At 39.6% G+C, this 13,649-nt stretch overlaps 1 protein-coding gene across 2 annotated transcripts in view; it reads left to right on the plus strand.

Moving 5' to 3' along the window:
- cntn1a (contactin 1a) overlaps positions 1 to 13,649 on the plus strand; it is a 60,562-nt gene that overhangs the window by 21,806 nt on the left and 25,107 nt on the right. Inside the window, exons 1-2 of one of the 2 annotated variants that reach the window (XM_084933885.1) lie at positions 1,078 to 1,175; positions 9,483 to 9,617. In XM_084933885.1, coding sequence (XP_084790011.1) covers positions 9,563 to 9,617 — 55 coding nt within the window. In that variant the 5' untranslated portion in view covers positions 1,078 to 1,175; positions 9,483 to 9,562. Of the gene's footprint in view, positions 1 to 1,077; positions 1,176 to 9,482; positions 9,618 to 13,649 lie in introns of those variants that run through there. The other variant, XM_084933884.1, reaches the window with a different exon arrangement.

Consider the following 13,649-nt stretch of genomic DNA (forward strand, 5'->3'; position numbering starts at 1 on the left):
GATATGTTCGGTTTATCCAGCAGTTATACATCCAGCTTTACTTCTCCATTGCCGTTATTTTTCACAAATATAAGACGATTTAAAATGATACACAGGTTCCACATTCCTAGTGTATAATCACGATGTCCTTTTTATATCTGTTTCCAAAGTAAACACACATCAGATAACATCAGATAATGATTTTACTTATAATGTATATATATTACATCTGGTTTGTAAAGATCAGTTTGAAAGATAAAGCACAGTGACAGGTTCAATCATTTATTCATAGTTTTACATTTTGGGGGTCAGATGACTCCCAGTTTACATTTGTGCAATGCTTAATAACTTTACCAACTGGAGGAATTATAAGTAAGAATTAATCTTGTGGCTAGTGTAGGTAAAAGAAAGCTAAGAACACTTAATCCTTCTTTCCCAAGTGATTGCTTTCTTGTGTTTTCTTTTTAACGTGTGGAGATTAGTTCAAAGAATTCAAAGAATAGCCAAATTGTTGTTGCCATTCTGCTACATATATAAATATATATATTAGAAATCCGCTTTGGATTGGGAGAATTACATCAAGTTTAAAGCAAACATGCAACAACACACCTTCATGTCTTATCTCCACTGTGCTGGTCCTGCGTCTCTGAGTGAAGCCTGTGTTTTATTGATTTCTTTTCTACCTTTACTTTCTCTCTGACAGTAAAGAGGGGGTGATTATGACAGCGCTGATGATATGTGTGGCTTCCTGCCAGGCTAATGATGGAGCAAAGTCGAGGAGTGAATGTTGTATCAATTTGTATTTCTCTGTGTCTGTGTGTGGGTGTTTCAACACGTATCTGTGAGTGGGACCAGAGGGCTTAAGAGATTAAACCACAGCCAGGCCTCAGTGAGAAGAGAAGACCCCTCTGTGAAGCGTTCTCACTGCGGGGAGGCTTCTTCTCATTGGCGTCCCATTTGCATGGCTCCCTGTCCTGCTCGGGGAATTGGCCTTTTCTTTTCTTATCGTCCCTCCCTCCTCCTTTGCACCTTGGAGAGAGAGTGCTTCCATCCAGCAGGATTGCTTGTTTCTGAGGCAGACAATAGAGCAGAGTATTTAGGACACTTGGCAGGCATGTTGGAGGGGATGGGGACATGGGCCGCTAAGTAGCTCATCTCGTCACATAGCCACTGGCATGATAGCACTCGGCAGCAAGGTAAGCACTGAGCAAAGTCACACTCTCACACACACACACACACACACACACACACACACACACACACACACACACACACACACACACACACACACACACACACACACACACTATGCCCTAATTGTTTTTCTGTATGTCTTTTACAACTCTTACAGAGTGCTGATGGGTTTCCACTAATAGGTAACCCCCTGCTTGTCTTCACTATAATGCAATTAAGCGGGGTATTTGTGGCTTATTTAATGATTATATTTAAACATTCCCTTTGTCTGGTTAATCTCTGGTCTAATGTTAGACCCACACATTCTAATAAGAGGATGAATGAGAACTTAAAATAATCTTCTTATTGTTCTATAACCATTTATTGTCTATAGCCAATGAAGAAAAGAAAAATCCTCTGAGACTTCTCTTTGTGCAATTTGAAGGCATTGATTGTTTTTCTTCATATACTTTAGGATACCGCTTCCTTATCAAGTGTAAGTAACACTCTGTGGCCAGGTAATTACAGTTATTTACTGCAGTATATTTCCATTAGTAAATGGGGACCGAGACATGTAGCTTGTAAAGAATGTCAGCGCTCTCCCATAGAAACAGCTTAGCCAACATCTTTATTGGACAGATGTGGCATGAAGTAATTAAGTGGAGCACTCTTTTCTTGATGGAAAGCACGTCTCCTCTGACCTTTTGCCTTTCTTGACATAATTTATCATACATGATGTGGCACACTTTCCATACTTGGAAAGACACATCTGAAAGCTTTCACCCCGTGCATTACCCTACTGTACCGAGGGACGAATCACACTCTGCCGTGGCTGTTGCATTGATAGGTCATTGCTCTTCTGGATCACAGTTAATTACATTAACATAAAAATAATCTCCAAAGTTTTTTTGTTTTTGCAAAGGGTGATGGTGACGTCTAAGTGCCAGGCAGGAGATGTCAATCTTATTCATTCATTCATATTCTGTTATGTTATATGAAGGCGACTAACAAATACGACACCATACTTTTTTTTGTAATAGTTTTCACTGTGTCTTCTTTCCCCCTGCTGGATGTCATCTTTCAAAAATAGAAGAAGGTCAGAAAAAGCAAGTCACTGTGAGGTTGTGGGTTCATGGTTTCACCGTTCAGGAGCAGCATTAGATGCTGGCTGCTAAGTACGAGTGGTCTGTCAGTGACAGCTGCTTCATCAAAAATAAAAGTTGTTATTGTTCTAATGACTCGAGTCACTTTTCCCTTCCATTTTCTGGTTCTTGGTTCTGCATGAATTTACAGACGCTCCTTAATTTGAGGTTAATGCAGTTCATACAGCGGGCCAGCTCCAGTGTTCGTGGGTTCAAGACTGTAGTCATTGATATTCAGGTCAGCTGAGGTTGCTGAGCCTGTGTGGCCAAAGGGGGGTTGGAGGAGGTAGTGGTGTTGGGGGACATTGTGTTGACTGCAGGGGTTAAGATAAATAGTTTACATTAGCATGACAGATTCTGTGGGGCGAGAGAGCGCGAAAGCAAGAGGACAGACAAGAGAGCCAGTCATAACCGGATCATCTGAAGCTGGATTACATTATTCTGAGGCTGACGATGGACATGCTAAAATAACATTATTTAGAGTGCTCTCTCTCTGTCTGTCTGTCTCTCACACACGTACACTAAATTTAATGGAAATATGATTTCAAACTTGCAAAAAGAACACCCTTCGGGCTGTACTGTTGTTCATAATTAGATGATGTTGAATCTGAATGCATCATTTTCTTTATCAGTGAATAATCAGACAAACAGTTAACGCACATTGTTAGCTTAATTGCTAAAACGCAGGGACAAGGTAAACATGGTGTCAGCTGCTGAAAAGAAGCTTTTAGACGTCCTTGCTCTTTACACTCCTACACTGCTGAAAGGAAGGAGTCTCTATTCTGGCTGTAGGAGAAATCAAGCTGTTACAATCTGAAAAATAAAGTTATTTTTTCCATCAAGTGCCGAACCATTTCCTGCTTAACAACAGGGGGTCCATGCTTCACAAAACACAGAGATAGCAGCTTTTTTTCCCTTCTTCTGCAGGTGTAGTTGTGTGTGCGCCTTGGGGCTTACTGTTTTATCTGCTGTATAATAGGCTCGGATAGCCCTTGTCTGTGTGCTGTACTTAACTGAATCATTTTGTTAGGCACCTCAGAGACAGGAACATCTTTACCTGTAGCCAAGGTCCTATTTTCCACACAGATACAATATATGAAGTGCGTCTTTCTGTGTCGGGGTTGACGAGACAAATGGGCTGTCTATGGCTTAGTTGAAATCTAAATCAATGATTTCGTCATAAATAATTCATTGGCTAGACTAATGCATCATCGCTGGTCTGTGGTGAAATTGTACCGATTCAGCATAACAAATAAATGGACTACAGCTGGCGTGTGATTTTGCTCAAGATTTTATGATCTTACCAGGGATGAAAAGATGAAATGATGTTCTTGTCTTTCTTGCTTTCTCTTTCTTGTCTGAATTTTGATGGGAAAACATTTATTCATTTATTTAAGTGGGCCACCAGTAAAAGTAAATGTAATTTTGTATGTGTATGTATAAAACCTCTGATCCTAACCCCATGACTTCATTAAACTAAAATAGAAAAACACACATCTCCATGGACTCTGGAATTGAGCTAAAGAGACTAAACAGCAGTGCCCCTTAAAGCAGACAAAGACACAGCTGCCTCTCAGAGATGATGTCAGACCCAATGTCACACTATGTCATCATAATTCCTCTCCTTTAATGACTTTATTCTGTGATGACATTTTACTCTATCTATCTATCTATCTATCTATCTATCTATCTATCTATCTATCTATCTATCTATCTATCTATCTATCTATCTATCTATCTATCTATCTATCTATCTATCTATCTATCTATCTATCTATCTATCTATCTATCTATCTATCTATCTGATATCTTTAAACCCCTAATATAAAGCAGATATGGGGAAAACAGTTATGAGCATTCTGTCTGAAATTACATGACATGATTAAAAACAAAAGTTGTTGAAATTTTGTTGTTGTTAAATACTAAACCATTCAACGTTTGTGCTTGGCATCAAGGTACATTATTGCCTGACATTGCCATTTGCACCAACACTTGCACACACAGTTCCCAAATGCAGTTCCCAAGCAATTAAAAGGAAATAACTAAAAGGAAAACTGACTTAACTCTCTCTCTCTCTCTTTTTTTTTTTATCTTATTTTGAATAAATAAAAAGCTGACTGACAGGAAATTTTATTACCCTTACAGTAAGAAGGCCCTGGGTTTAAATCTACCATTTGGCCTTTTCTGTGTGGAGTTTGCAGGTTCTCCAAGCTGTCTGTGTGAATTCTCATTTTGTGTGGCAGCTGAAGAGAGTTACGTAAATATTGTCATCTTACGTTTGGCAATGAAGCAACTAATCATGTTTTAAATTTCTTACACTGATTTACAGCACATCACGATCATTAGGTAGTGAAATAAAACTATAGTTGTCCTAATTCTATAAGAAACACCCCTAAAGACAGATGATTAAGAAACTTCTGCTGGTGTCTTGGTGCCCAAAACCACAGAATATATTTGGAAGTTCAGGGCATGGACTCCTACATACCTCCTACTACAAACCTGCTTTCTGGGTGCACACGGACGACCAAAAACTGAACAGACAAGCAGCAGTGTCTCACATTGAAGGACATGCACTAATAAATTTAATTATCTTCTATTTAGCTGTTTTTTTAATTATATCCTCAATCAATCACTTATTTGTCTGTTTGTCTTTACTAGATTTAGGACATGTTTTTTTTTTTCTTGTGAAATAAGGCATGACTGGGATGCTGCAGAAGATGATGCTGTGTCTAAGCAGTGCTCATTTTCCCCTCTCAAACTGATTAAGACCAATCCAGAGTTAACCTCGTCTTAGCTTCCTCTTGTAGGATTACTGCAAATCTGATGTTAATGACTGATTGTGGTGGTGATTATGATTGTATGTGTAAGGAGTGGTGGGGGGTTGAGGCGGTATTCTGGGGTGGGTGGTGGTGGATGGTATTTGAGCTTGTTTTTGAAGTCTACCACATGGTTACTTTTTAGAGCACAAAGTAACCATGTCCATTTCTCCTCCCTACTTCACTGTGGCCGCCTGAGTATTAAAAAAAGGAGAAAAAAAAGTTACTCAATTATGCAACTCACATCAGGCTAAACACAGAAAAGGAGGGGTTTCACTGACTTCCACTTCAGTAGCACCCTTAGGGAATTGTGGGGTTGTGATAAAAAGAGCAAATGACAGTATTGGCCATTGGACTGGAGCAAAAAATCCCAGAATCTGCCCTTAAGAAGACTGTAACTTGACAAAATTCGATTTTGGTGGAATGAGGTTCGGAATCCTAAGAGGAGCAAGGAGAGAGAATGTGCTTGAAATTCATAAAGCAAAGCAACACTGGTTGCAGCAGTAACAGTTAGCAGCTCTGGCCACGTCCAAAGTATGATTTATGGGGAAGATGTCCGGGGTCCTGTGATTTACAGTGATGACTGGAGCGCTCATCAAGTGCATTCAGGCTGCTGAAATAAGATAAAAGAGAAGGAGGCCCGAATATTGTTTTCAGAGTCTGCTGCTTTGCCGTGTTGAACCAGTCTTATGTGTTTTTACAGTTTTTCACTCAAGTAACATTTCTTAATGAGGTAGATGGGATTCTTCTTCTTCTTTCACTTTGTACTTGAATGCTATAAAAAGGCTTTTCGTGGTATCCCCTAATCTCTTAAGTGCATCTATTAGGAACATTTATGATTAATGAGTTACAGCTATCTACAGTAGCAGTATAGCTGCAAAGTGGAGAGAGGAGAGGTTGAGTTCTAGTAAACGGCGGGTTTTCAGCCTTTCCCTGACATTAAGAGATGAATGTCTTCAATACATGAGCAGAGCACCCCAGGTCTTCGTTCCACAACAGCGGTGTTGTTCTAGATTAAAATGAGTGTTTGCGTTGTTTGATTGCCGGTCACAAAAGACCCCCCACAGCACAGAAACTGGTGCTTTTGAAAAGTGTTGCTAGGATACAATCCAGCGTAAAGATGAAATCCCTTCTCTGCGGCTTTTGAGGAGCTGTGCAGCTCGGACATCATGTCCCAGCATACCGTGCACATGGTATGGTTTACAGTGCGTCTGCCTGTTTATGGCGCGGCTCATTTTTGTGTGCGTCGGCGTATTAAAACGTTTAGTCATACAGTAAGTCCAGCTTTGTTTGTGTCATGCAAAGCTGCCATATTACATGCACTCTCTTCTGTCATAATCCGTTTTTCTGTAATAAGACTCCATTTGTCTGGCGAGTGCTGATATAGGATTGAGATATCAGCACTCTGTCACACCTCTGAGTCTCTGCCAGCTGACACCTCAGGCTGTTCACAAAGAATCAATAGTGTCTGCCTCATGTTCAATTATACTCTAATCAACACTCACCAAACCAGAATGACCTCAGACAGGTCTGCTGGTATTGAGCTGATGCTCAGTGCTGTAACACCAGAAAATTAATATATAAGTGTAGGCGAGGCCTCCAGGTTTGGGTTGATTGACAGACAAAACTGTGGAGTAAATTGGAGAATTTTCTCTGTATTATTACTCTGTGGCTCTCAAAATGTCAAAAGATGTAAAAAATGTTTTTTTCTTTCCCTGTGGGTTCGTTTTGTGGGCAGTACAATTTAAATTTCTTCTAAACACATGAACCATTTCCAGTGTGACCTGATTCTACACCCTTAAGTAAATAAAGATACTGAATTAACAATTTCACGCCAAATATTTTCCACCTTTATGTGATCTCTCCTCCGCTTCTTATCTCTGTCAAAGCTCTCTTTGTGTTCCCTCACACAGACACAAACACACAGCTGTTGCTTTTCATATTGTGTTACTGGGAATGAGGCTGAGAGCTGGTGGCGTGGCGTTAAGATTTTAGGGGTAGTGAGTGAGAGACGAGACGCCTGCTCAAATTAACCAGCGCTCAGGGTTCCTTCAGGAAATTGTCCAAATGCCAATCATCAGGTGTCAACCTTTCAAGGATCCGACGCCTTTGAGGCTGATGGGTATCAGAGACGTGGTGAAGATGAATTTTCACTGTCATGGTCCACGTAGTGGTGACAAATGGCTGGTTAAACTTGTTATGTGCTGTGACACAAGTTGATCGTGATTCTGTTTCCACGTTAGAGACACTGTAATGCTGTGATAAGAAGACTACGCTTTGAATAATAAAAATGAAAAATAATAATAAACACACACACACACAGACTCAGAGGATAGGGAGAGAGAGAGCATAGAGAGTGATAGAGAGAAAAGGATGCGTCAAACCAGGAGGATCAGGAAACCATGACAGATACTTCTAGAGTATGATGTTTTTATGATTGATTGTGTTTATTATCCCCCTGTTACCTTACCCTGTGTTCTCAGGAGTGAAGAAACAGGTTGGGAGTGATAGTGGAAAGGAAGAGAGGAAAAAAGTGTGGTGTAAAGGAAAAGTATAAGGGAAAAAATAGGTAAAAAGAAAGGGATAGAAAGGAGGAAAGAGACAGAGGAATGAAAACCCCAGAAATCCGTTATGAGCATGCACTAGGTGATGGGCAATGGTGAGGAGGAAAGAAACCTCCATCAGTACCAGGCCATCTACCGCAACCGGTAGGGGGTTGAGGGGGAGAGAGGGAAAAGGGTGAAGAAGGGAGGGAGAGGGTTGTGGAGGTAGGTGAGAAAGGCAGAGAGGGTAATGGAGGGAGAGAGGAGGGGTGAAAAAAGGAGATGGGGAAAAAGGTGGAGGAAGAGAAGGCAGCTTTTGTTCACGATTATGTGATGAAGCAGCAGAGGTCTTCTTCTGGAAAAACCTGAAGCACTTTTTTCTTCTTTTTCAGAAACTGTTCCTGGAGCTGTCGGGGTTTTATTTTTTTACTTAAACGATTGTTTCTGTGTTCAGCTCCTTGAATTTCTTGAACCTTTTGTCCAGTTCTTCAAATCTGGCTTTGTTTCAGTTCTTTGTATTTCGCCTCCTGAATTTTCTTTGCCTCATGCTTGTGTGTCTTCTTCTGTTATACTGTGCTGTGTTGTAACTCCTGATTTCTCTTCTACATTTCTTGAATCGTTCCTGTACTTTAAGCTAGAGTACTTGGAGCTGTTGTGTTTTTTCCCCACGATTTCTTGGATCCTACACTGCATCTCTGCATATTTTCCCAGTTCCTCCTTTTCTTCTTTCCTTTTATTTTCCTGGGCTCCATGGTTTTTTCCTTGACTTCATTATAAAAAAGTGTTTTTGTTCTCCAAGTCTTGGAGAATAAGTTGGATCGCCCTCTGCATTTCTTCCTGTTGCTCTTTCTCTTTAAGCATTTTGGGATTCCTTGCCAGCGTGTCATCAAACATTACTTGCAGCGCTTGATGCTTTTTATCCACGTCTTGGAGCTTGCTCTGCATTTCTGTGTGCATTGCCTCCTGTTTCTGCTTCGCTTAAAGCATTCCTGCATTTCTGTGCAGTGCTTCGTCAAGTATTATTTGCAAGCCTTCATTGTTTTCTCCGTGTCTTGAATCTTGAACTGCAGCTCTTTGTGCATTTCTTCAATGTTGTAGAGCTTGTAGTGGAGTTGTCTGTTTTTAATAATCTCCTGTTTCTTGTCTTTAAACACTTTTACATTTCTTTCCAGTGCCTGTTGAAATGAAAAAGCTTTCCAACTGTACAACATTGATTGCCAAGAAGCTTTGTTAGCACAAAGAAATTATTGACCAAACAGAAATGTTCTTATTTTTTGTGCCTAGTTATTTTTCCCCCTTTCGTTCTGTGTCATTTATCCTCCCCTGTCACCTCCTATGTCATGTTTCAGTGTCTTTTATTCAGATCTTCAGGTGTTTTCTCATATGGATCCATTTTCTTAGTTTATTTTTGTTTATTCACTTATGGTTTTAAACTTTTGTCTCTTGCATTTTGAGCCTTTTAGCTCTTGTTGTGTTTGAGTTGTAGATACTCCGTGATTTGTGATAGTTTTCCCACTGATATTTTATACTGTATGGTTACTTCTGTGTTCATTTGTCATCCTCTCAGTTAGTTCCTTATTTACTTTGGTAGCTGACTCTCTTCTTGGCCTTGTTCTTAGTTATACTTGTTTTCCTGTCTCATTATCTCGACCGTCTTTAGCAGATTACGTTTTGTTAGTCATTATTTTGCCATAGTAATTAATACTGAAAAACTCAGGGCCAGAGGTTGTTTTTATAATCTATCTGTGAACTTTGTACTGGCTACAAAATTGATGTTTCTAACTGTCAAATTTTCTGCTTTTTTTCCTTTTCTTCTTTATCTCTTTTAGGAAAAACAAGCAGTCCTGCTAATGTTCCATCAGCTGAGCTTCTGGCTCTAACCCCACCAGGTGGTCCTCAATTCAACATCATGTTGCACCTCACCCTGCTGCTCCATCTCCTGGTCCTTTCATGCAGCCGTTCGGGTATGTAGCACATTAAACTCAAAGGAAATAGTAAGACAAACAACCTCTGAGGTATCATATTATGTCTGTTTTGATGAAAACATATGGACAAGTCATTGTTTTTTTTATTGAATTAATTTGAATGACAGAAATCAGACTTGACACTGGTGATATGCTGCATTTAGCTGAGCAGTTGCTCCCTGACAAGTTTCTTTCCAAACTGTAATGCAACATTCAAAAGGTCTTTGCCATTTAGCTTTTCATTTACTCGCATGCCCTTCACCTTTCGAGTACTGCTGCGTAAAAACCTGGTTGTCGGGGATTCATTTGGCAGTAGCAGTTTGTCAGTAAATAGTGTCTCATGCACACTTTGACAAGCGGTTCCAGCTACAAAGCGTAAAGGATAAAAATCATACAGGTGGCTGGCAGCACGCATAGTAGCACACTTGTCAAAACTGGATTGTCAGTGTGTCCATGAATGAAGAGCAAGAATGACAAAGTGTGAACGAGCTGCTAAATGCCAGCTCCAAAGGACATTATGAAAACTAACGATGCTGGCAGTCATGTGTGCTTCAAGAAATTGTTTTTATAAAAATATAATTTTAATCAATCCAGTTAAGGTGGATTTTGTTGTAATGCAGCAGAGAAATCTTAACAGGTTTAAGTAGTTACAGCGTAGCAATAAATTCAAAGGATGGCAAAAAGATGACAAAAAAAAGATACGTAGGCTATATCTGATAGGCCAAAGCTGGCAGTCGTGTGCCTCTGAGGGCAGCATGTGGCTGTGCAATCTGCTGTGTTGGAAAGAAAGCAAAGTAGACAGAAAACAGCAGGTCTGAAAATGACCTGTCTAAAAAGGAAACAACCTTCTCTTTGTCTCTGTGTCCCTATACCACAGGCAGTTCTCGCTTGTTTCAAATTTGATTTCACATGAGCTAAAGAATCAGAGCATGTGGACTGTGACTCTCTGGGCTCTACACATCTTTCTCAAAATCATTTTACTATGATGATCGTAGCGTATGTGTATGTGTCCTATCTCCTCCTTAACATGTGAGTCAATCTGAATGGAATGTTGCACCAAACATTATCACACATGCAGCGCTTATTAACTAGGGGTGCAACGATACACAAAATTCATGGTTTGGTTCGGTTCGATACTTTGGTGTCACGGTTCGATATTTTTTCGATACAAAAAAATGTTCATGCCTTTTTAATTTGTCATTTATTAAAATTATAAATATATATTTTAACTCAAAAGTACAGTTTTTAATTTTAATGTTGCTGCAACAAAAAAATTATAAAAAAAAAATAAAAAATCTGATCGAGAAATCACTCATCTTTGGAAACGAGAGTTTATTACAGAGAAATGGCTCTTTCCAAAATAAAAGCTATACTATACGCTTCTTCTGGGGTATACTCTCAGCAGCATATTAAACATATCAGGTCCCCATAAGGAGAATCATGTGCTAACGGCTGTCTAAATGACTGGGGTAAAGTTTGTAGCATGCGTGCTTGTTGTTTTTGTCTGCTTGCACTTGTCTTTGCACTAGGGTGATGTCGGCGTAAATGTGGAGTCATATTCGTTGTGTTCCCGCTAGTGCTGTCAGCGTTAATCTCGTTAAAATGACATTAACGCCATAACGCGGCAGTCTCTGGCGCCAAATCTCCGTTAACGAGCTACCGCGGATCGCCCCGTGCGTGGGGCTGGACGGCGTCAACACGTTAACAAGCTAACTGCGCTAACGCACTAGTTCCCACCAATGTAATTGAGCATTGCGTGGCACATCCGACATACTGTTTTACTTTTGTCCATGATGCGCTTACCATCAGGGTCATACTTCACATGAAAACCAAGATAGTTCCAAACGCCAGATCTGAATGAGGGTGGGGGAGGTTCAATTTGCCATGTTGCAACGAGCTTAGCTTCTGTCTTGCTAGCTTGCGCTGCGCTCAGTGGATCTGCACTCGACAGTGCAGCCTAGGCGGAGTAGTCGAACGCAGATCCACTGAGCGCTCAACACAGACAGAATCATCAGAAGAAAAGTTGATAAAATAAATAAAAAAATTTGTATTGTTCGATACATATGCGTACCGAACCGAAAGCACTGTATCAAACGGTTCAATATCGATACAAGTATTGTTGCACCCCTATTATTAACGTCTATTTGCTTTTAAAAAAAAAACTTCACATACAGATATAGGGCTGTTCGATATAACAGTATATATCGGATGATGATATAAAAACGTCTATTGTTTAATTTTACGCTATCGTTTGTTTCGTGGTGCCGCAAAATAAACGTTTACGGCAATATTTTTTCATCGTTCTGATGGTCACTGTAGTGGCTATATTAATTTCCTAAAGTTCTCTCTTTCTCTTATATTTAATATAACCACACTACGGATGGACAAGCGCCTGTTTTTATGCGTTGTCGTTAGGAACAAAGACGGTAAAACCACCGCGTGTCCGCTTGTTTATTTTCAACATAAACCTTTCACAATAAAGCGCAAGATCCTGTTGAGACTTTTCAAAATAAACTGAATCACGTGAAAGAGTATGCAGAGTATCTATGGATGAGAAGAAAAAAATAGCCGTCAGGTGCTAAAAAAATAAACCTTAGACTCAAACGTTAGAACAAGCTTTTCCCCTCAGTACGTCGTGTAATAAATACTCACAAAGAAAACGGTGGCCGTTACAACTTATGTCTAAAAATATATAGTTTCATGCATCGGTTAAAACACTTGACTCCAGCTACATGACGCGCAGCTAGAAACAAGTCGAAGTTGAGCAAGTCGAGCTGCACAAGATTCACAGAATTTACAGAAAATGTTAAATTTTTGTGATTTATATTGTTATCGGATGATAGAATTCTTATATCGGGATATGAGATTTTGGTCATATCGCACAGCCCTATATAGATAACATACATAAAAATTCTTTGGATTTTTATATTCATCATTCCCCTGAGGATGCAATGCTACAGTACGTTCTCTATTTCTGAGTTTTGTCAGAATCACAACTACTTATGGCAGATCTGGTGCATATAATGTATATATATGTGCAAACATACATTAAACTATAATATAAGACATATTGCATATAAAGCAGAAACAGAATTTGCACAATTCTAATGAGTTTGATAAGACTGAGATTTGATAAGACTGCCTTTTCTTCAACACAAGCTGAGCTCTTTTAGGCAACTTTCTTGTAATTTACTTTAAATACTCCTCAGGAGTAGTTGTCTTGTTGGTAATAGAATCTAGGATGTTTTTTATTAATATATAATAAAAGCATGGATGTGACACCGACTGTGCACACTTCAGGTCCTCTGATACATAGTAGCAAAGGACTGGTCATCTTTTATCTTTAGCTAGGTTTAAGATGCAGACAGTAGAGCCCTATCTCTGGAAATGGGTCTGTACACTGGCTCACAGGAGAGCAGCAATGTAGCAGAGAATTACTGTAAACCCTGCAGCATTTCAGTGTGATCAGTAAAATCTTGAAGTCATTTATAAAGCCAGTGACGAGAGTCTAAAACAGGGGTATTATCTTGTCTTTTGGTTTTTGTTTTGACGCCATTAGCTGTATTTTGTACCAGCTGCATGCATCGTACATGATTAACTAAAGTTCAAATCCAGGTATAGCATGGCTGCTTCATCTAAGCAGACAACAGCCAAACAGCAGTCTCTGGTCTTTATTGTGGGTAGAGAACATTGGCTTGACATTTTAGTTTAGCCCCAACAAAGATTAATGTGACATTACTGCCATGACAGCTGGGCAAAAGTCAAGTACACACTAGCCTACAGCAGAAGTATAGGCAGTTAGTGTGTGTGTGTCTGTGATTCTGTGGTTCAGTTGGCCCATAATAAGACTTACACTGACACAAAAAGTATAAATGAAGTCTAAGTACAGAACTGTGTTGAACACTTACGATAAATGTTTTAGTATCTGGTTGGTAGGACTGCTTTATTCCATTCTGTTTTAATATTATGAAAAATGTATTTCATATTTACAGAGCCGAGATTGTACGCTGGCTTGACTTGACATTCTTTGTT

This window comes from Perissodus microlepis, chromosome 7 (assembly GCF_051167445.1).
Source record: "Perissodus microlepis isolate ML-2025 ecotype Zambia chromosome 7, ASM5116744v1, whole genome shotgun sequence".
NCBI classification, from domain to species: domain Eukaryota; kingdom Metazoa; phylum Chordata; class Actinopteri; order Cichliformes; family Cichlidae; genus Perissodus; species Perissodus microlepis.